Source organism: Pongo pygmaeus, chromosome 19 (assembly GCF_028885625.2).
Source record: "Pongo pygmaeus isolate AG05252 chromosome 19, NHGRI_mPonPyg2-v2.0_pri, whole genome shotgun sequence".
NCBI classification, from domain to species: Eukaryota; Metazoa; Chordata; class Mammalia; order Primates; family Hominidae; genus Pongo; species Pongo pygmaeus.
The window spans coordinates 30,266,430-30,288,189 of NC_072392.2; the positions used below are offsets into that span (position 1 = coordinate 30,266,430).

Consider the following 21,760-nt stretch of genomic DNA (forward strand, 5'->3'; position numbering starts at 1 on the left):
TTCGCCCCTGTTCCTGCCCGCACGTGTCCTGTAAAGCGCGGTCGGCTTTCCGGAGCCCCAGGGCTTTTAGAAGCGGAGCAGGCCACTGCTCTTTCGAAGGAGGAGGGAGGCAGAGGGCTGATGGATCAGTGAAGTTTCAGCTGACGCTACGCCTTGAGACCTATGGGATCATTCTGCGCTGCAGCGAGGCCCTGCCTGCCTCACCAGATGTGGTGAGCCCATCCTATCTCACTGGGAGGGGGCCAAAATCGGATCTGAACGGGAGTCCCCAGAACACAGCAGGCGTCCTGAAGCTCCCCTTCCCTCCGTGGAAGTCGGCTCAAGGAGATCCTGAGGGTGGGACTCCTGGGGGTTTGGCCCTGAGACAGGGCACCGGCGGCCCCATCTCCCACGGCGTCCCAAGCTGGACCCCGTATCCACACGCCGCCGCGGCTGCAGCAGGAGCCTCGCTGCAGCCGCGCAGCGGGGGCATTATTTAAAGGGGACGCAGCCTGACTGCCAGGAGCGGAGCGCGAGTCGGTCCAGCCAATGCGCATGCGCGAGGCGCGAGCGGCTTCTGCCGTCACAGTGCTTCCCACGGTTGTCTTAGAAACCGGTCCCTGAGGCTTGGCAGAGCAGGAGCCCTCCGTGGCAGTGCTTGGGTGGCGGGGCTCTGAGGCTCCGCTCTGACCTCTCCACGGGGTCGACGGGAACGTCTCCGGATGCCAGGAGTCGCAAAGGGCCGACCAGGATGAGGAAACCCCAGGCGGAGTCCGGGGGAAGCAGCACGGCATCCCAGCCTCAGGCCTGCCCGGACGCTGTTGGGGTGAGTCTCCCCAAAAGTCGTGCCGCCGTCATCTCGAGGACAGGTCGGCCTGCGTGCCCCTGGGCTCTTCTCTCACCCCAGGGTCGTTCTCGTCGAGAGCAGAACCCCGCAGCCTCAGGGGTTGCCTGGGGGGGGTGTGTTTCCATGCCTCTGCTGTATGACTCTGTTTCTGTGTGTGTGTGTGTGCGTGTATGTGTGCGCGCGTGTGTGCGTGTCTCCCATCCTCTCTTCTCTCTCTGTCTCTCAGTCTCTGTGTCTTTCTTTCCCTCTCTCTGTCGGTTAGTGTGTGCGTGCCCCTCTGCGTGTGTGTCTTTGGCTGAATGTGCCCTGTGCAGCACAAGGCGATTTCTGGCATGTCGGCCTGTCTTTGCTGAGCCTCTTTCTGCGTCTCTGCCTGGGTCATGAGGCCGGCTGTCAATCGTTTTCGCCGCCGCGGATCCGCTTTGGGTGTGTGAAGGCCTGGCCCACGTGAGGAGATGCATCGGTCCCGGAGCAATTGAAATCTCATCCCCATCATGAGCTGCCTCTTTTCTAAGATCAACATGACCACACAGCAACCAAGGAAAAGAGCCCCACAGGAGCTCTTTGTCCCGCAGTAGGGAAGCAGGACCACATCAGAGAAGATGGTTGTACCTTTTCACGGCTCTTCTCTGAGAAATGAAGCCACACCACCATACCGTGTAGAAGAAGCAGCCGGGAATGGGAGATGGCAACAATCCCTGTCACTGTCACTGGAACGCTGGCCTCTCTGGACAAGCCACCCTTTTGGAAGCCCTCCCCTTATGCCCGTGGTGGTGGCACGGCGCTGTATCCTGCCGGGGCTCTGGCCTCTGCTCTATCCTCCCTCTTGCTCTGCCTCACCTGTTTCTCAGGGGCCTGGATGCCTCTCGCTCTGGCCCAATGTCTTCAACAAAGATGACTTCCCAGTCCGTCAGGGACACACTTCCTGCAGATCCGTGTCATGATGGTATCTCTCTCCAAACGTCTTTCTGCTTCATTGGGCAGGTCTCATGACCCTGGATTTCTTGGCTTCCATACGTGTCTCAGACAGGGAAGCTTCCTTGTTCTCCATGTTTCCCCTCATGGGTGGGTGGACTGCCTAGAATGAGCGCTAGGCGACCGTGACTGGCCTTGTCTTCTAGGACAGGTGGTGTCGCATTTCCTCTGCACTTCCTGTCTCATTCTGGAGGGACATCCTCTCCTCTGCTCCTGGGTGGACTGACTCCCTTGATCTTGTGGCCCAAACGAATGTCAGGGAACCAGAGGGACTGGGCTGGGCCTGGGGCTGGGGCTGGGTCTGTGTCTGGGGCTGGGGCTGGGGCTGGGGCTGGGGCTGGGGCTGGGTGCAGGGGAAGTTGCGTCAGGGCTACCAGGGAGGAGGAGGGTTGGGGGCGGGGCGAATTCTGCAGAAGATTCTTTGCTCCTCTGATAGGCATTGGAAAACCTGGCTTGGGTCAGGCACAGGCCCCCCACCCACCGAGTCCCAGGTGTCCTTTGATTTCCCTTGGCATTGACCGAAAGGTCACTTCTTCCCCCCTTCCACTGGCACATGCCTGGACACCACCGTTTGTTTCGCCGTCTCCCGGTATGCCTCCGGTGACACACGTTCACACCATCTGCTGTGGGATACGCCAGTGCCACGCGTGGTCACATGGTCTCCACCTCGGATTCGCCCCTGTTCCTGCCTGCACGTGTCCTGTAAAGCGCGGTCGGCTTTCCGGAGCCCCAGGGCTTTTAGAAGCGGAGCAGGCCACTGCTCTTTCGAAGGAGGAGGGAGGCAGAGGGCTGATGGATCAGTGAAGTTTCAGCTGACGCTACGCCTTGAGACCTATGGGATCATTCTGCGCTGCAGCGAGGCCCTGCCTGCCTCACCAGATGTGGTGAGCCCAGCCTATCTCACTGGGACGGGGCCAAAATCGGATCTGAACGGGAGTCCCCAGAACACAGCAGGCGTCCTGAAGCTCCCCTTCCCTCCGTGGAAGTCGGCTCAAGGAGATCCTGAGGGCGGGACTCCTGGGGGTTTGGCCCTGAGACAGGGCACCGGCGGCCCCATCTCCCACGGCGTCCCAAGCTGGACCCCGTATCCACACGCCGCCGCGGCTGCAGCAGGAGCCTCGCTGCAGCCGCGCAGCGGGGGCATTATTTAAAGGGGACGCAGCCTGACTGCCAGGAGCGGAGCGCGAGTCGGTCCAGCCAATGCGCATGCGCGAGGCGCGAGCGGCTTCTGCCGTCACAGTGCTTCCCACGGTTGTCTTAGAAACCCGTCCCTGAGGCTTGGCAGAGCAGGAGCCCTCCGTGGCAGTGCTTGGGTGGCGGGGCTCTGAGGCTCCGGTCTGACCTCTCCACGGGGTCGACGGGAACGTCTCCGGATGCCAGGAGTCGCAAAGGGCCGACCAGGATGAGGAAACCCCAGGCGGAGTCCGGGGGAAGCAGCACGGCATCCCAGCCTCAGGCCTGCCCGGACGCTGTTGGGGTGAGTCTCCCCAAAAGTCGTGCCGCCGTCATCTCGAGGACAGGTCGGCCTGCGTGCCCCTGGGCTCTTCTCTCACCCCAGGGTCGTTCTCGTCGAGAGCAGAACCCCGCAGCCTCAGGGGTTGCCTGGGGGGGTGTGTTTCCATGCCTCTGCTGTATGACTCTGTTTCTGTGTGTGTGTGTGTGCGTGTATGTGTGCGCGCGTGTGTGCGTGTCTCCCATCCTCTCTTCTCTCTCTGTCTCTCAGTCTCTGTGTCTTTCTTTCCCTCTCTCTGTCGGTTAGTGTGTGCGTGCCCCTCTGCGTGTGTGTCTTTGGCTGAATGTGCCCTGTGCAGCACAAGGCGATTTCTGGCATGTCGGCCTGTCTTTGTTGAGCCTCTTTCTGCGTCTCTGCCTGGGTCATGAGGCCGGCTGTCAATCGTTTTCGCCGCCGCGGATCCGCTTTGGGTGTGTGAAGGCCTGGCCCACGTGAGGAGATGCATCGGTCCCGGAGCAATTGAAATCTCATCCCCATCATGAGCTGCCTCTTTTCTAAGATCAAGATGACCACACAGCAACCAAGGAAAAGAGCCCCACAGGAGCTCTTTGTCCCGCAGTAGGGAAGCAGGACCACATCAGAGAAGATGGTTGTACCTTTTCACGGCTCTTCTCTGAGAAATGAAGCCACACCACCATACCGTGTAGAAGAAGCAGCCGGGAATGGGAGATGGCAACAATCCCTGTCACTGTCACTGGAACGCTGGCCTCTCTGGACAAGCCACCCTTTTGGAAGCCCTCCCCTTATGCCCGTGGTGGTGGCACGGCGCTGTATCCTGCCGGGGCTCTGGCCTCTGCTCTATCCTCCCTCTTGCTCTGCCTCACCTGTTTCTCAGGGGCCTGGATGCCTCTCGCTCTGGCCCAATGTCTTCAACAAAGATGACTTCCCAGTCCGTCAGGGACACACTTCCTGCAGATCCGTGTCATGATGGTATCTCTCTCCAAACGTCTTTCTGCTTCATTGGGCAGGTCTCATGACCCTGGATTTCTTGGCTTCCATACGTGTCTCAGACAGGGAAGCTTCCTTGTTCTCCATGTTTCCCCTCATGGGTGGGTGGACTGCCTAGAATGAGCGCTAGGCGACCGTGACTGGCCTTGTCTTCTAGGACAGGTGGTGTCGCATTTCCTCTGCACTTCCTGTCTCATTCTGGAGGGACATCCTCTCCTCTGCTCCTGGGTGGACTGACTCCCTTGATCTTGTGGCCCAAACGAATGTCAGGGAACCAGAGGGACTGGGCTGGGGCTGGGGCTGGGGCTGGGTCTGTGTCTGGGGCTGGGGCTGGGGCTGGGGCTGGGGCTGGGGCTGGGGCTGGGTGCAGGGGAAGTTGCGTCAGGGCTACCAGGGAGGAGGAGGGTTGGGGGCGGGGCGAATTCTGCAGAAGATTCTTTGCTCCTCTGATAGGCATTGGAAAACCTGGCTTGGGTCAGGCACAGGCCCCCCACCCACCGAGTCCCAGGTGTCCTTTGATTTCCCTTGGCATTGACCGAAAGGTCACTTCTTCCCCCCTTCCACTGGCACATGCCTGGACACCACCGTTTGTTTCGCCGTCTCCCGGTATGCCTCCGGTGACACACGTTCACACCATCTGCTGTGGGATACGCCAGTGCCACGCGTGGTCACATGGTCTCCACCTCGGATTCGCCCCTGTTCCTGCCTGCACGTGTCCTGTAAAGCGCGGTCGGCTTTCCGGAGCCCCAGGGCTTTTAGAAGCGGAGCAGGCCACTGCTCTTTCGAAGGAGGAGGGAGGCAGAGGGCTGATGGATCAGTGAAGTTTCAGCTGACGCTACGCCTTGAGACCTATGGGATCATTCTGCGCTGCAGCGAGGCCCTGCCTGCCTCACCAGATGTGGTGAGCCCAGCCTATCTCACTGGGAGGGGGCCAAAATCGGATCTGAACGGGAGTCCCCAGAACACAGCAGGCGTCCTGAAGCTCCCCTTCCCTCCGTGGAAGTCGGCTCAAGGAGATCCTGAGGGCAGGACTCCTGGGGGTTTGGCCCTGAGACAGGGCACCGGCGGCCCCATCTCCCACGGCGTCCCAAGCTGGACCCCGTATCCACACGCCGCCGCGGCTGCAGCAGGAGCCTCGCTGCAGCCGCGCAGCGGGGGCATTATTTAAAGGGGACGCAGCCTGACTGCCAGGAGCGGAGCGCGAGTCGGTCCAGCCAATGCGCATGCGCGAGGCGCGAGAGGCTTCTGCCGTCACAGTGCTTCCCACGGTTGTCTTAGAAACCCGTCCCTGAGGCTTGGCAGAGCAGGAGTCCTCCGTGGCAGTGCTTGGGTGGCGGGGCTCTGAGGCTCCGGTCTGACCTCTCCACGGGGTCGACGGGAACGTCTCCGGATGCCAGGAGTCGCAAAGGGCCGACCAGGATGAGGAAACCCCAGGCGGAGTCCGGGGGAAGCAGCACCGCATCCCAGCCTCAGGCCTGCCCGGACGCTGTTGGGGTGAGTCTCCCCAAAAGTCGTGCCGCCGTCATCTCGAGGACAGGTCGGCCTGCGTGCCCCTGGGCTCTTCTCTCACCCCAGGGTCGTTCTCGTCGAGAGCAGAACCCCGCAGCCTCAGGGGTTGCCTGGGGGGGGGTGTGTTTCCATGCCTCTGCTGTATGACTCTGTTTCTGTGTGTGTGTGTGTGCGTGTATGTGTGCGCGCGTGTGTGCGTGTCTCCCATCCTCTCTTCTCTCTCTGTCTCTCAGTCTCTGTGTCTTTCTTTCCCTCTCTCTGTCGGTTAGTGTGTGCGTGCCCCTCTGCGTGTGTGTCTTTGGCTGAATGTGCCCTGTGCAGCACAAGGCGATTTCTGGCATGTCGGCCTGTCTTTGCTGAGCCTCTTTCTGCGTCTCTGCCTGGGTCATGAGGCCGGCTGTCAATCGTTTTCGCCGCCGCGGATCCGCTTTGGGTGTGTGAAGGCCTGGCCCACGTGAGGAGATGCATCGGTCCCGGAGCAATTGAAATCTCATCCCCATCATGAGCTGCCTCTTTTCTAAGATCAACATGACCACACAGCAACCAAGGAAAAGAGCCCCACAGGAGCTCTTTGTCCCGCAGTAGGGAAGCAGGACCACATCAGAGAAGATGGTTGTACCTTTTCACGGCTCTTCTCTGAGAAATGAAGCCACACCACCATACCGTGTAGAAGAAGCAGCCGGGAATGGGAGATGGCAACAATCCCTGTCACTGTCACTGGAACGCTGGCCTCTCTGGACAAGCCACCCTTTTGGAAGCCCTCCCCTTATGCCCGTGGTGGTGGCACGGCGCTGTATCCTGCCGGGGCTCTGGCCTCTGCCCTATCCTCCCTCTTGCTCTGCCTCACCTGTTTCTCAGGGGCCTGGATGCCTCTCGCTCTGGCCCAATGTCTTCAACAAAGATGACTTCCCAGTCCGTCAGGGACACACTTCCTGCAGATCCGTGTCATGATGGTATCTCTCTCCAAACGTCTTTCTGCTTCATTGGGCAGGTCTCATGACCCTGGATTTCTTGGCTTCCATACGTGTCTCAGACAGGGAAGCTTCCTTGTTCTCCATGTTTCCCCTCATGGGTGGGTGGACTGCCTAGAATGAGCGCTAGGCGACCGTGACTGGCCTTGTCTTCTAGGACAGGTGGTGTCGCATTTCCTCTGCACTTCCTGTCTCATTCTGGAGGGACATCCTCTCCTCTGCTCCTGGGTGGACTGACTCCCTTGATCTTGTGGCCCAAACGAATGTCAGGGAACCAGAGGGACTGGGCTGGGGCTGGGGCTGGGGCTGGGTCTGTGTCTGGGGCTGGGGCTGGGGCTGGGGCTGGGGCTGGGGCTGGGTGCAGGGGAAGTTGCGTCAGGGCTACCAGGGAGGAGGAGGGTTGGGGGCGGAGCGAATTCTGCAGAAGATTCTTTGCTCCTCTGATAGGCATTGGAAAACCTGGCTTGGGTCAGGCACAGGCCCCCCACCCACCGAGTCCCAGGTGTCCTTTGATTTCCCTTGGCATTGACCGAAAGGTCACTTCTTCCCCCCTTCCACTGGCACATGCCTGGACACCACCGTTTGTTTCGCCGTCTCCCGGTATGCCTCCGGTGACACACGTTCACACCATCTGCTGTGGGATACGCCAGTGCCACGCGTGGTCACATGGTCTCCACCTCGGATTCGCCCCTGTTCCTGCCTGCACGTGTCCTGTAAAGCGCGGTCGGCTTTCCGGAGCCCCAGGGCTTTTAGAAGCGGAGCAGGCCACTGCTCTTTCGAAGGAGGAGGGAGGCAGAGGGCTGATGGATCAGTGAAGTTTCAGCTGACGCTACGCCTTGAGACCTATGGGATCATTCTGCGCTGCAGCGAGGCCCTGCCTGCCTCACCAGATGTGGTGAGCCCATCCTATCTCACTGGGAGGGGGCCAAAATCGGATCTGAACGGGAGTCCCCAGAACACAGCAGGCGTCCTGAAGCTCCCCTTCCCTCCGTGGAAGTCGGCTCAAGGAGATCCTGAGGGCGGGACTCCTGGGGGTTTGGCCCTGAGACAGGGCACCGGCGGCCCCATCTCCCACGGCGTCCCAAGCTGGACCCCGTATCCACACGCCGCCGCGGCTGCAGCAGGAGCCTCGCTGCAGCCGCGCAGCGGGGGCATTATTTAAAGGGGACGCAGCCTGACTGCCAGGAGCGGAGCGCGAGTCGGTCCAGCCAATGCGCATGCGCGAGGCGCGAGCGGCTTCTGCCGTCACAGTGCTTCCCACGGTTGTCTTAGAAACCCGTCCCTGAGGCTTGGCAGAGCAGGAGCCCTCCGTGGCAGTGCTTGGGTGGCGGGGCTCTGAGGCTCCGGTCTGACCTCTCCACGGGGTCGACGGGAACGTCTCCGGATGCCAGGAGTCGCAAAGGGCCGACCAGGATGAGGAAACCCCAGGCGGAGTCCGGGGGAAGCAGCACGGCATCCCAGCCTCAGGCCTGCCCGGACGCTGTTGGGGTGAGTCTCCCCAAAAGTCGTGCCGCCGTCATCTCGAGGACAGGTCGGCCTGCGTGCCCCTGGGCTCTTCTCTCACCCCAGGGTCGTTCTCGTCGAGAGCAGAACCCCGCAGCCTCAGGGGTTGCCTGGGGGGGGTGTGTTTCCATGCCTCTGCTGTATGACTCTGTTTCTGTGTGTGTGTGTGTGCGTGTATGTGTGCGCGCGTGTGTGCGTGTCTCCCATCCTCTCTTCTCTCTCTGTCTCTCAGTCTCTGTGTCTTTCTTTCCCTCTCTCTGTCGGTTAGTGTGTGCGTACCCCTCTGCGTGTGTGTCTTTGGCTGAATGTGCCCTGTGCAGCACAAGGCGATTTCTGGCATGTCGGCCTGTCTTTGCTGAGCCTCTTTCTGCGTCTCTGCCTGGGTCATGAGGCCGGCTGTCAATCGTTTTCGCCGCCGCGGATCCGCTTTGGGTGTGTGAAGGCCTGGCCCACGTGAGGAGATGCATCGGTCCCGGAGCAATTGAAATCTCATCCCCATCATGAGCTGCCTCTTTTCTAAGATCAACATGACCACACAGCAACCAAGGAAAAGAGCCCCACAGGAGCTCTTTGTCCCGCAGTAGGGAAGCAGGACCACATCAGAGAAGATGGTTGTACCTTTTCACGGCTCTTCTCTGAGAAATGAAGCCACACCACCATACCGTGTAGAAGAAGCAGCCGGGAATGGGAGATGGCAACAATCCCTGTCACTGTCACTGGAACGCTGGCCTCTCTGGACAAGCCACCCTTTTGGAAGCCCTCCCCTTATGCCCGTGGTGGTGGCACGGCGCTGTATCCTGCCGGGGCTCTGGCCTCTGCTCTATCCTCCCTCTTGCTCTGCCTCACCTGTTTCTCAGGGGCCTGGATGCCTCTCGCTCTGGCCCAATGTCTTCAACAAAGATGACTTCCCAGTCCGTCAGGGACACACTTCCTGCAGATCCGTGTCATGATGGTATCTCTCTCCAAACGTCTTTCTGCTTCATTGGGCAGGTCTCATGACCCTGGATTTCTTGGCTTCCATACGTGTCTCAGACAGGGAAGCTTCCTTGTTCTCCATGTTTCCCCTCATGGGTGGGTGGATTGCCTAGAATGAGCGCTAGGCGACCGTGACTGGCCTTGTCTTCTAGGACAGGTGGTGTCGCATTTCCTCTGCACTTCCTGTCTCATTCTGGAGGGACATCCTCTCCTCTGCTCCTGGGTGGACTGACTCCCTTGATCTTGTGGCCCAAACGAATGTCAGGGAACCAGAGGGACTGGGCTGGGGCTGGGGCTGGGGCTGGGTCTGTGTCTGGGGCTGGGGCTGGGGCTGGGGCTAGGGCTGGGTGCAGGGGAAGTTGCGTCAGGGCTACCAGGGAGGAGGAGGGTTGGGGGCGGGGCGAATTCTGCAGAAGATTCTTTGCTCCTCTGATAGGCATTGGAAAACCTGGCTTGGGTCAGGCACAGGCCCCCCACCCACCGAGTCCCAGGTGTTCTTTGATTTCCCTTGGCATTGACCGAAAGGTCACTTCTTCCCCCCTTCCACTGGCACATGCGTGGACACCACCGTTTGTTTCGCCGTCTCCCGGTATGCCTCTGGTGACACACGTTCACACCATCTGCTGTGGGATACGCCAGTGCCACGCGTGGTCACATGGTCTCCACCTCGGATTCGCCCCTGTTCCTGCCCGCACGTGTCCTGTAAAGCGCGGTCGGCTTTCCGGAGCCCCAGGGCTTTTAGAAGCGGAGCAGGCCACTGCTCTTTCGAAGGAGGAGGGAGGCAGAGGGCTGATGGATCAGTGAAGTTTCAGCTGACGCTACGCCTTGAGACCTATGGGATCATTCTGCGCTGCAGCGAGGCCCTGCCTGCCTCACCAGATGTGGTGAGCCCATCCTATCTCACTGGGAGGGGGCCAAAATCGGATCTGAACGGGAGTCCCCAGAACACAGCAGGCGTCCTGAAGCTCCCCTTCCCTCCGTGGAAGTCGGCTCAAGGAGATCCTGAGGGTGGGACTCCTGGGGGTTTGGCCCTGAGACAGGGCACCGGCGGCCCCATCTCCCACGGCGTCCCAAGCTGGACCCCGTATCCACACGCCGCCGCGGCTGCAGCAGGAGCCTCGCTGCAGCCGCGCAGCGGGGGCATTATTTAAAGGGGACGCAGCCTGACTGCCAGGAGCGGAGCGCGAGTCGGTCCAGCCAATGCGCATGCGCGAGGCGCGAGCGGCTTCTGCCGTCACAGTGCTTCCCACGGTTGTCTTAGAAACCGGTCCCTGAGGCTTGGCAGAGCAGGAGCCCTCCGTGGCAGTGCTTGGGTGGCGGGGCTCTGAGGCTCCGCTCTGACCTCTCCACGGGGTCGACGGGAACGTCTCCGGATGCCAGGAGTCGCAAAGGGCCGACCAGGATGAGGAAACCCCAGGCGGAGTCCGGGGGAAGCAGCACGGCATCCCAGCCTCAGGCCTGCCCGGACGCTGTTGGGGTGAGTCTCCCCAAAAGTCGTGCCGCCGTCATCTCGAGGACAGGTCGGCCTGCGTGCCCCTGGGCTCTTCTCTCACCCCAGGGTCGTTCTCGTCGAGAGCAGAACCCCGCAGCCTCAGGGGTTGCCTGGGGGGGGTGTGTTTCCATGCCTCTGCTGTATGACTCTGTTTCTGTGTGTGTGTGTGTGCGTGTATGTGTGCGCGCGTGTGTGCGTGTCTCCCATCCTCTCTTCTCTCTCTGTCTCTCAGTCTCTGTGTCTTTCTTTCCCTCTCTCTGTCGGTTAGTGTGTGCGTGCCCCTCTGCGTGTGTGTCTTTGGCTGAATGTGCCCTGTGCAGCACAAGGCGATTTCTGGCATGTCGGCCTGTCTTTGCTGAGCCTCTTTCTGCGTCTCTGCCTGGGTCATGAGGCCGGCTGTCAATCGTTTTCGCCGCCGCGGATCCGCTTTGGGTGTGTGAAGGCCTGGCCCACGTGAGGAGATGCATCGGTCCCGGAGCAATTGAAATCTCATCCCCATCATGAGCTGCCTCTTTTCTAAGATCAACATGACCACACAGCAACCAAGGAAAAGAGCCCCACAGGAGCTCTTTGTCCCGCAGTAGGGAAGCAGGACCACATCAGAGAAGATGGTTGTACCTTTTCACGGCTCTTCTCTGAGAAATGAAGCCACACCACCATACCGTGTAGAAGAAGCAGCCGGGAATGGGAGATGGCAACAATCCCTGTCACTGTCACTGGAACGCTGGCCTCTCTGGACAAGCCACCCTTTTGGAAGCCCTCCCCTTATGCCCGTGGTGGTGGCACGGCGCTGTATCCTGCCGGGGCTCTGGCCTCTGCTCTATCCTCCCTCTTGCTCTGCCTCACCTGTTTCTCAGGGGCCTGGATGCCTCTCGCTCTGGCCCAATGTCTTCAACAAAGATGACTTCCCAGTCCGTCAGGGACACACTTCCTGCAGATCCGTGTCATGATGGTATCTCTCTCCAAACGTCTTTCTGCTTCATTGGGCAGGTCTCATGACCCTGGATTTCTTGGCTTCCATACGTGTCTCAGACAGGGAAGCTTCCTTGTTCTCCATGTTTCCCCTCATGGGTGGGTGGACTGCCTAGAATGAGCGCTAGGCGACCGTGACTGGCCTTGTCTTCTAGGACAGGTGGTGTCGCATTTCCTCTGCACTTCCTGTCTCATTCTGGAGGGACATCCTCTCCTCTGCTCCTGGGTGGACTGACTCCCTTGATCTTGTGGCCCAAACGAATGTCAGGGAACCAGAGGGACTGGGCTGGGCCTGGGGCTGGGGCTGGGTCTGTGTCTGGGGCTGGGGCTGGGGCTGGGGCTGGGGCTGGGGCTGGGTGCAGGGGAAGTTGCGTCAGGGCTACCAGGGAGGAGGAGGGTTGGGGGCGGGGCGAATTCTGCAGAAGATTCTTTGCTCCTCTGATAGGCATTGGAAAACCTGGCTTGGGTCAGGCACAGGCCCCCCACCCACCGAGTCCCAGGTGTCCTTTGATTTCCCTTGGCATTGACCGAAAGGTCACTTCTTCCCCCCTTCCACTGGCACATGCCTGGACACCACCGTTTGTTTCGCCGTCTCCCGGTATGCCTCCGGTGACACACGTTCACACCATCTGCTGTGGGATACGCCAGTGCCACGCGTGGTCACATGGTCTCCACCTCGGATTCGCCCCTGTTCCTGCCTGCACGTGTCCTGTAAAGCGCGGTCGGCTTTCCGGAGCCCCAGGGCTTTTAGAAGCGGAGCAGGCCACTGCTCTTTCGAAGGAGGAGGGAGGCAGAGGGCTGATGGATCAGTGAAGTTTCAGCTGACGCTACGCCTTGAGACCTATGGGATCATTCTGCGCTGCAGCGAGGCCCTGCCTGCCTCACCAGATGTGGTGAGCCCAGCCTATCTCACTGGGACGGGGCCAAAATCGGATCTGAACGGGAGTCCCCAGAACACAGCAGGCGTCCTGAAGCTCCCCTTCCCTCCGTGGAAGTCGGCTCAAGGAGATCCTGAGGGCGGGACTCCTGGGGGTTTGGCCCTGAGACAGGGCACCGGCGGCCCCATCTCCCACGGCGTCCCAAGCTGGACCCCGTATCCACACGCCGCCGCGGCTGCAGCAGGAGCCTCGCTGCAGCCGCGCAGCGGGGGCATTATTTAAAGGGGACGCAGCCTGACTGCCAGGAGCGGAGCGCGAGTCGGTCCAGCCAATGCGCATGCGCGAGGCGCGAGCGGCTTCTGCCGTCACAGTGCTTCCCACGGTTGTCTTAGAAACCCGTCCCTGAGGCTTGGCAGAGCAGGAGCCCTCCGTGGCAGTGCTTGGGTGGCGGGGCTCTGAGGCTCCGGTCTGACCTCTCCACGGGGTCGACGGGAACGTCTCCGGATGCCAGGAGTCGCAAAGGGCCGACCAGGATGAGGAAACCCCAGGCGGAGTCCGGGGGAAGCAGCACGGCATCCCAGCCTCAGGCCTGCCCGGACGCTGTTGGGGTGAGTCTCCCCAAAAGTCGTGCCGCCGTCATCTCGAGGACAGGTCGGCCTGCGTGCCCCTGGGCTCTTCTCTCACCCCAGGGTCGTTCTCGTCGAGAGCAGAACCCCGCAGCCTCAGGGGTTGCCTGGGGGGGTGTGTTTCCATGCCTCTGCTGTATGACTCTGTTTCTGTGTGTGTGTGTGTGCGTGTATGTGTGCGCGCGTGTGTGCGTGTCTCCCATCCTCTCTTCTCTCTCTGTCTCTCAGTCTCTGTGTCTTTCTTTCCCTCTCTCTGTCGGTTAGTGTGTGCGTGCCCCTCTGCGTGTGTGTCTTTGGCTGAATGTGCCCTGTGCAGCACAAGGCGATTTCTGGCATGTCGGCCTGTCTTTGCTGAGCCTCTTTCTGCGTCTCTGCCTGGGTCATGAGGCCGGCTGTCAATCGTTTTCGCCGCCGCGGATCCGCTTTGGGTGTGTGAAGGCCTGGCCCACGTGAGGAGATGCATCGGTCCCGGAGCAATTGAAATCTCATCCCCATCATGAGCTGCCTCTTTTCTAAGATCAACATGACCACACAGCAACCAAGGAAAAGAGCCCCACAGGAGCTCTTTGTCCCGCAGTAGGGAAGCAGGACCACATCAGAGAAGATGGTTGTACCTTTTCACGGCTCTTCTCTGAGAAATGAAGCCACACCACCATACCGTGTAGAAGAAGCAGCCGGGAATGGGAGATGGCAACAATCCCTGTCACTGTCACTGGAACGCTGGCCTCTCTGGACAAGCCACCCTTTTGGAAGCCCTCCCCTTATGCCCGTGGTGGTGGCACGGCGCTGTATCCTGCCGGGGCTCTGGCCTCTGCTCTATCCTCCCTCTTGCTCTGCCTCACCTGTTTCTCAGGGGCCTGGATGCCTCTCGCTCTGGCCCAATGTCTTCAACAAAGATGACTTCCCAGTCCGTCAGGGACACACTTCCTGCAGATCCGTGTCATGATGGTATCTCTCTCCAAACGTCTTTCTGCTTCATTGGGCAGGTCTCATGACCCTGGATTTCTTGGCTTCCATACGTGTCTCAGACAGGGAAGCTTCCTTGTTCTCCATGTTTCCCCTCATGGGTGGGTGGATTGCCTAGAATGAGCGCTAGGCGACCGTGACTGGCCTTGTCTTCTAGGACAGGTGGTGTCGCATTTCCGCTGCACTTCCTGTCTCATTCTGGAGGGACATCCTCTCCTCTGCTCCTGGGTGGACTGACTCCCTTGATCTCGTGGCCCAAACGAATGTCAGGGAACCAGAGGGACTGGGCTGGGGCTGGGGCTGGGGCTGGGTCTGTGTCTGGGGCTGGGGCTGGGGCTGGGGCTGGGGCTGGGTGCAGGGGAAGTTGCGTCAGGGCTACCAGGGAGGAGGAGGGTTGGGGGCGGGGCGAATTCTGCAGAAGATTCTTTGCTCCTCTGATAGGCATTGGAAAACCTGGCTTGGGTCAGGCACAGGCCCCCCACCCACCGAGTCCCAGGTGTTCTTTGATTTCCCTTGGCATTGACCGAAAGGTCACTTCTTCCCCCCTTCCACTGGCACATGCCTGGACACCACCGTTTGTTTCGCCGTCTCCCGGTATGCCTCCGGTGACACACGTTCACACCATCTGCTGTGGGATACGCCAGTGCCACGCGTGGTCACATGGTCTCCACCTCGGATTCGCCCCTGTTCCTGCCTGCACGTGTCCTGTAAAGCGCGGTCGGCTTTCCGGAGCCCCAGGGCTTTTAGAAGCGGAGCAGGCCACTGCTCTTTCGAAGGAGGAGGGAGGCAGAGGGCTGATGGATCAGTGAAGTTTCAGCTGACGCTACGCCTTGAGACCTATGGGATCATTCTGCGCTGCAGCGAGGCCCTGCCTGCCTCACCAGATGTGGTGAGCCCATCCTATCTCACTGGGAGGGGGCCAAAATCGGATCTGAACGGGAGTCCCCAGAACACAGCAGGCGTCCTGAAGCTCCCCTTCCCTCCGTGGAAGTCGGCTCAAGGAGATCCTGAGGGCGGGACTCCTGGGGGTTTGGCCCTGAGACAGGGCACCGGCGGCCCCATCTCCCACGGCGTCCCAAGCTGGACCCCGTATCCACACGCCGCCGCGGCTGCAGCAGGAGCCTCGCTGCAGCCGCGCAGCGGGGGCATTATTTAAAGGGGACGCAGCCTGACTGCCAGGAGCGGAGCGCGAGTCGGTCCAGCCAATGCGCATGCGCGAGGCGCGAGCGGCTTCTGCCGTCACAGTGCTTCCCACGGTTGTCTTAGAAACCCGTCCCTGAGGCTTGGCAGAGCAGGAGTCCTCCGTGGCAGTGCTTGGGTGGCGGGGCTCTGAGGCTCCGGTCTGACCTCTCCACGGGGTCGACGGGAACGTCTCCGGATGCCAGGAGTCGCAAAGGGCCGACCAGGATGAGGAAACCCCAGGCGGAGTCCGGGGGAAGCAGCACGGCATCCCAGCCTCAGGCCTGCCCGGACGCTGTTGGGGTGAGTCTCCCCAAAAGTCGTGCCGCCGTCATCTCGAGGACAGGTCGGCCTGCGTGCCCCTGGGCTCTTCTCTCACCCCAGGGTCGTTCTCGTCGAGAGCAGAACCCCGCAGCCTCAGGGGTTGCCTGGGGGGGGGTGTGTTTCCATGCCTCTGCTGTATGACTCTGTTTCTGTGTGTGTGTGTGTGCGTGTATGTGTGCGCGCGTGTGTGCGTGTCTCCCATCCTCTCTTCTCTCTCTGTCTCTCAGTCTCTGTGTCTTTCTTTCCCTCTCTCTGTCGGTTAGTGTGTGCGTGCCCCTCTGCGTGTGTGTCTTTGGCTGAATGTGCCCTGTGCAGCACAAGGCGATTTCTGGCATGTCGGCCTGTCTTTGCTGAGCCTCTTTCTGCGTCTCTGCCTGGGTCATGAGGCCGGCTGTCAATCGTTTTCGCCGCCGCGGATCCGCTTTGGGTGTGTGAAGGCCTGGCCCACGTGAGGAGATGCATCGGTCCCGGAGCAATTGAAATCTCATCCCCATCATGAGCTGCCTCTTTTCTAAGATCAAGATGACCACACAGCAACCAAGGAAAAGAGCCCCACAGGAGCTCTTTGTCCCGCAGTAGGGAAGCAGGACCACATCAGAGAAGATGGTTGTACCTTTTCACGGCTCTTCTCTGAGAAATGAAGCCACACCACCATACCGTGTAGAAGAAGCAGCCGGGAATGGGAGATGGCAACAATCCCTGTCACTGTCACTGGAACGCTGGCCTCTCTGGACAAGCCACCCTTTTGGAAGCCCTCCCCTTATGCCCGTGGTGGTGGCACGGCGCTGTATCCTGCCGGGGCTCTGGCCTCTGCTCTATCCTCCCTCTTGCTCTGCCTCACCTGTTTCTCAGGGGCCTGGATGCCTCTCGCTCTGGCCCAATGTCTTCAACAAAGATGACTTCCCAGTCCGTCAGGGACACACTTCCTGCAGATCCGTGTCATGATGGTATCTCTCTCCAAACGTCTTTCTGCTTCATTGGGCAGGTCTCATGACCCTGGATTTCTTGGCTTCCATACGTGTCTCAGACAGGGAAGCTTCCTTGTTCTCCATGTTTCCCCTCATGGGTGGGTGGATTGCCTAGAATGAGCGCTAGGCGACCGTGACTGGCCTTGTCTTCTAGGACAGGTGGTGTCGCATTTCCTCTGCACTTCCTGTCTCATTCTGGAGGGACATCCTCTCCTCTGCTCCTGGGTGGACTGACTCCCTTGATCTTGTGGCCCAAACGAATGTCAGGGAACCAGAGGGACTGGGCTGGGGCTGGGGCTGGGGCTGGGTCTGTGTCTGGGGCTGGGGCTGGGGCTGGGGCTGGGGCTGGGGCTGGGTGCAGGGGAAGTTGCGTCAGGGCTACCAGGGAGGAGGAGGGTTGGGGGCGGGGCGAATTCTGCAGAAGATTCTTTGCTCCTCTGATAGGCATTGGAAAACCTGGCTTGGGTCAGGCACAGGCCCCCCACCCACCGAGTCCCAGGTGTCCTTTGATTTCCCTTGGCATTGACCGAAAGGTCACTTCTTCCCCCCTTCCACTGGCACATGCCTGGACACCACCGTTTGTTTCGCCGTCTCCCGGTATGCCTCCGGTGACACACGTTCACACCATCTGCTGTGGGATACGCCAGTGCCACGCGTGGTCACATGGTCTCCACCTCGGATTCGCCCCTGTTCCTGCCTGCACGTGTCCTGTAAAGCGCGGTCGGCTTTCCGGAGCCCCAGGGCTTTTAGAAGCGGAGCAGGCCACTGCTCTTTCGAAGGAGGAGGGAGGCAGAGGGCTGATGGATCAGTGAAGTTTCAGCTGACGCTACGCCTTGAGACCTATGGGATCATTCTGCGCTGCAGCGAGGCCCTGCCTGCCTCACCAGATGTGGTGAGCCCAGCCTATCTCACTGGGAGGGGGCCAAAATCGGATCTGAACGGGAGTCCCCAGAACACAGCAGGCGTCCTGAAGCTCCCCTTCCCTCCGTGGAAGTCGGCTCAAGGAGATCCTGAGGGCGGGACTCCTGGGGGTTTGACCCTGAGACAGGGCACCGGCGGCCCCATCTCCCACGGCGTCCCAAGCTGGACCCCGTATCCACACGCCGCCGCGGCTGCAGCAGGAGCCTCGCTGCAGCCGCGCAGCGGGGGCATTATTTAAAGGGGACGCAGCCTGACTGCCAGGAGCGGAGCGCGAGTCGGTCCAGCCAATGCGCATGCGCGAGGCGCGAGCGGCTTCTGCCGTCACAGTGCTTCCCACGGTTGTCTTAGAAACCCGTCCCTGAGGCTTGGCAGAGCAGGAGCCCTCCGTGGCAGTGCTTGGGTGGCGGGGCTCTGAGGCTCCGGTCTGACCTCTCCACGGGGTCGACGGGAACGTCTCCGGATGCCAGGAGTCGCAAAGGGCCGACCAGGATGAGGAAACCCCAGGCGGAGTCCGGGGGAAGCAGCACGGCATCCCAGCCTCAGGCCTGCCCGGACGCTGTTGGGGTGAGTCTCCCCAAAAGTCGTGCCGCCGTCATCTCGAGGACAGGTCGGCCTGCGTGCCCCTGGGCTCTTCTCTCACCCCAGGGTCGTTCTCGTCGAGAGCAGAACCCCGCAGCCTCAGGGGTTGCCTGGGGGGGTGTGTTTCCATGCCTCTGCTGTATGACTCTGTTTCTGTGTGTGTGTGTGTGCGTGTATGTGTGCGCGCGTGTGTGCGTGTCTCCCATCCTCTCTTCTCTCTCTGTCTCTCAGTCTCTGTGTCTTTCTTTCCCACTCTCTGTCGGTTAGTGTGTGCGTGCCCCTCTGCGTGTGTGTCTTTGGCTGAATGTGCCCTGTGCAGCACAAGGCGATTTCTGGCATGTCGGCCTGTCTTTGCTGAGCCTCTTTCTGCGTCTCTGCCTGGGTCATGAGGCCGGCTGTCAATCGTTTTCCCCGCCGCGGATCCGCTTTGGGTGTGTGAAGGCCTGGCCCACGTGAGGAGATGCATCGGTCCCGGAGCAATTGAAATCTCATCCCCATCATGAGCTGCCTCTTTTCTAAGATCAACATGACCACACAGCAACCAAGGAAAAGAGCCCCACAGGAGCTCTTTGTCCCGCAGTAGGGAAGCAGGACCACATCAGAGAAGATGGTTGTACCTTTTCACGGCTCTTCTCTGAGAAATGAAGCCACACCACCATACCGTGTAGAAGAAGCAGCCGGGAATGGGAGATGGCAACAATCCCTGTCACTGTCACTGGAACGCTGGCCTCTCTGGACAAGCCACCCTTTTGGAAGCCCTCCCCTTATGCCCGTGGTGGTGGCACGGCGCTGTATCCTGCCGGGGCTCTGGCCTCTGCTCTATCCTCCCTCTTGCTCTGCCTCACCTGTTTCTCAGGGGCCTGGATGCCTCTCGCTCTGGCCCAATGTCTTCAACAAAGATGACTTCCCAGTCCGTCAGGGACACACTTCCTGCAGATCCGTGTCATGATGGTATCTCTCTCCAAACGTCTTTCTGCTTCATTGGGCAGGTCTCATGACCCTGGATTTCTTGGCTTCCATACGTGTCTCAGACAGGGAAGCTTCCTTGTTCTCCATGTTTCCCCTCATGGGTGGGTGGATTGCCTAGAATGAGCGCTAGGCGACCGTGACTGGCCTTGTCTTCTAGGACAGGTGGTGTCGCATTTCCTCTGCACTTCCTGTCTCATTCTGGAGGGACATCCTCTCCTCTGCTCCTGGGTGGACTGACTCCCTTGATCTTGTGGCCCAAACGAATGTCAGGGAACCACAGGGACTGGGCTGGGGCTGGGGCTGGGGCTGGGTCTGTGTCTGGGGCTGGGGCTGGGGCTGGGGCTGGGGCTGGGTGCAGGGGAAGTTGCGTCAGGGCTACCAGGGAGGAGGAGGGTTGGGGGCGGGGCGAATTCTGCAGAAGATTCTTTGCTCCTCTGATAGGCATTGGAAAACCTGGCTTGGGTCAGGCACAGCCCCCCCAGCCACCGAGTCCCAGGTGTTCTTTGATTTCCCTTGGCATTGACCGAAAGGTCACTTCTTCCCCCCTTCCACTGGCACATGCCTGGACACCACCGTTTGTTTCGCCGTCTCCCGGTATGCCTCTGGTGACACACGTTCACACCATCTGCTGTGGGATACGCCAGTGCCACGCGTGGTCACATGGTCTCCACCTCGGATTCGCCCCTGTTCCTGCCTGCACGTGTCCTGTAAAGCGCGGTCGGCTTTCCGGAGCCCCAGGGCTTTTAGAAGCGGAGCAGGCCACTGCTCTTTCGAAGGAGGAGGGAGGCAGAGGGCTGATGGATCAGTGAAGTTTCAGCTGACGCTACGCCTTGAGACCTATGGGATCATTCTGCGCTGCAGCGAGGCCCTGCCTGCCTCACCAGATGTGGTGAGCCCATCCTATCTCACTGGGAGGGGGCCAAAATCGGATCTGAACGGGAGTCCCCAGAACACAGCAGGCGTCCTGAAGCTCCCCTTCCCTCCGTGGAAGTCGGCTCAAGGAGATCCTGAGGGTGGGACTCCTGGGGGTTTGGCCCTGAGACAGGGCACCGGCGGCCCCATCTCCCACGGCGTCCCAAGCTGGACCCCGTATCCACACGCCGCCGCGGCTGCAGCAGGAGCCTCGCTGCAGCCGCGCAGCGGGGGCATTATTTAAAGGGGACGCAGCCTGACTGCCAGGAGCGGAGCGCGAGTCGGTCCAGCCAATGCGCATGCGCGAGGCGCGAGCGGCTTCTGCCGTCACAGTGCTTCCCACGGTTGTCTTAGAAACCCGTCCCTGAGGCTTGGCAGAGCAGGAGCCCTCCGTGGCAGTGCTTGGGTGGCGGGGCTCTGAGGCTCCGGTCTGACCTCTCCACGGGGTCGACGGGAACGTCTCCGGATGCCAGGAGTCGCAAAGGGCCGACCAGGATGAGGAAACCCCAGGCGGAGTCCGGGGGAAGCAGCACGGCATCCCAGCCTCAGGCCTGCCCGGACGCTGTTGGGGTGAGTCTCCCCAAAAGTCGTGCCGCCGTCATCTCGAGGACAGGTCGGCCTGCGTGCCCCTGGGCTCTTCTCTCACCCCAGGGTCGTTCTCGTCGAGAGCAGAACCCCGCAGCCTCAGGGGTTGCCTGGGGGGGTGTGTTTCCATGCCTCTGCTGTATGACTCTGTTTCTGTGTGTGTGTGTGTGCGTGTATGTGTGCGCGCGTGTGTGCGTGTCTCCCATCCTCTCTTCTCTCTCTGTCTCTCAGTCTCTGTGTCTTTCTTTCCCTCTCTCTGTCGGTTAGTGTGTGCGTGCCCCTCTGCGTGTGTGTCTTTGGCTGAATGTGCCCTGTGCAGCACAAGGCGATTTCTGGCATGTCGGCCTGTCTTTGCTGAGCCTCTTTCTGCGTCTCTGCCTGGGTCATGAGGCCGGCTGTCAATCGTTTTCGCCGCCGCGGATCCGCTTTGGGTGTGTGAAGGCCTGGCCCACGTGAGGAGATGCATCGGTCCCGGAGCAATTGAAATCTCATCCCCATCATGAGCTGCCTCTTTTCTAAGATCAACATGACCACACAGCAACCAAGGAAAAGAGCCCCACAGGAGCTCTTTGTCCCGCAGTAGGGAAGCAGGACCACATCAGAGAAGATGGTTGTACCTTTTCACGGCTCTTCTCTGAGAAATGAAGCCACACCACCATACCGTGTAGAAGAAGCAGCCGGGAATGGGAGATGGCAACAATCCCTGTCACTGTCACTGGAACGCTGGCCTCTCTGGACAAGCCACCCTTTTGGAAGCCCTCCCCTTATGCCCGTGGTGGTGGCACGGCGCTGTATCCTGCCGGGGCTCTGGCCTCTGCTCTATCCTCCCTCTTGCTCTGCCTCACCTGTTTCTCAGGGGCCTGGATGCCTCTCGCTCTGGCCCAATGTCTTCAACAAAGATGACTTCCCAGTCCGTCAGGGACACACTTCCTGCAGATCCGTGTCATGATGGTATCTCTCTCCAAACGTCTTTCTGCTTCATTGGGCAGGTCTCATGACCCTGGATTTCTTGGCTTCCATACGTGTCTCAGACAGGGAAGCTTCCTTGTTCTCCATGTTTCCCCTCATGGGTGGGTGGATTGCCTAGAATGAGCGCTAGGCGACCGTGACTGGCCTTGTCTTCTAGGACAGGTGGTGTCGCATTTCCGCTGCACTTCCTGTCTCATTCT

At 60.3% G+C, this 21,760-nt stretch overlaps 1 protein-coding gene across 2 annotated transcripts in view; it reads left to right on the forward strand.

Annotated features, from left to right (window-relative positions):
- The first annotated feature begins 10,532 nt into the window (after positions 1–10,532).
- Positions 10,533–21,760, forward strand: part of LOC129017664 (uncharacterized) — a 32,377-nt gene continuing 21,149 nt past the window's right edge. The window contains exon 1 of one of the 2 annotated variants that reach the window (XM_063655659.1): positions 10,533–10,697. In XM_063655659.1, the coding sequence (XP_063511729.1) occupies positions 10,623–10,697 (75 nt within the window). In that variant the 5' untranslated portion in view covers positions 10,533–10,622. Of the gene's footprint in view, positions 10,698–15,448; positions 15,637–21,760 lie in introns of those variants that run through there. The other variant, XM_063655660.1, reaches the window with a different exon arrangement.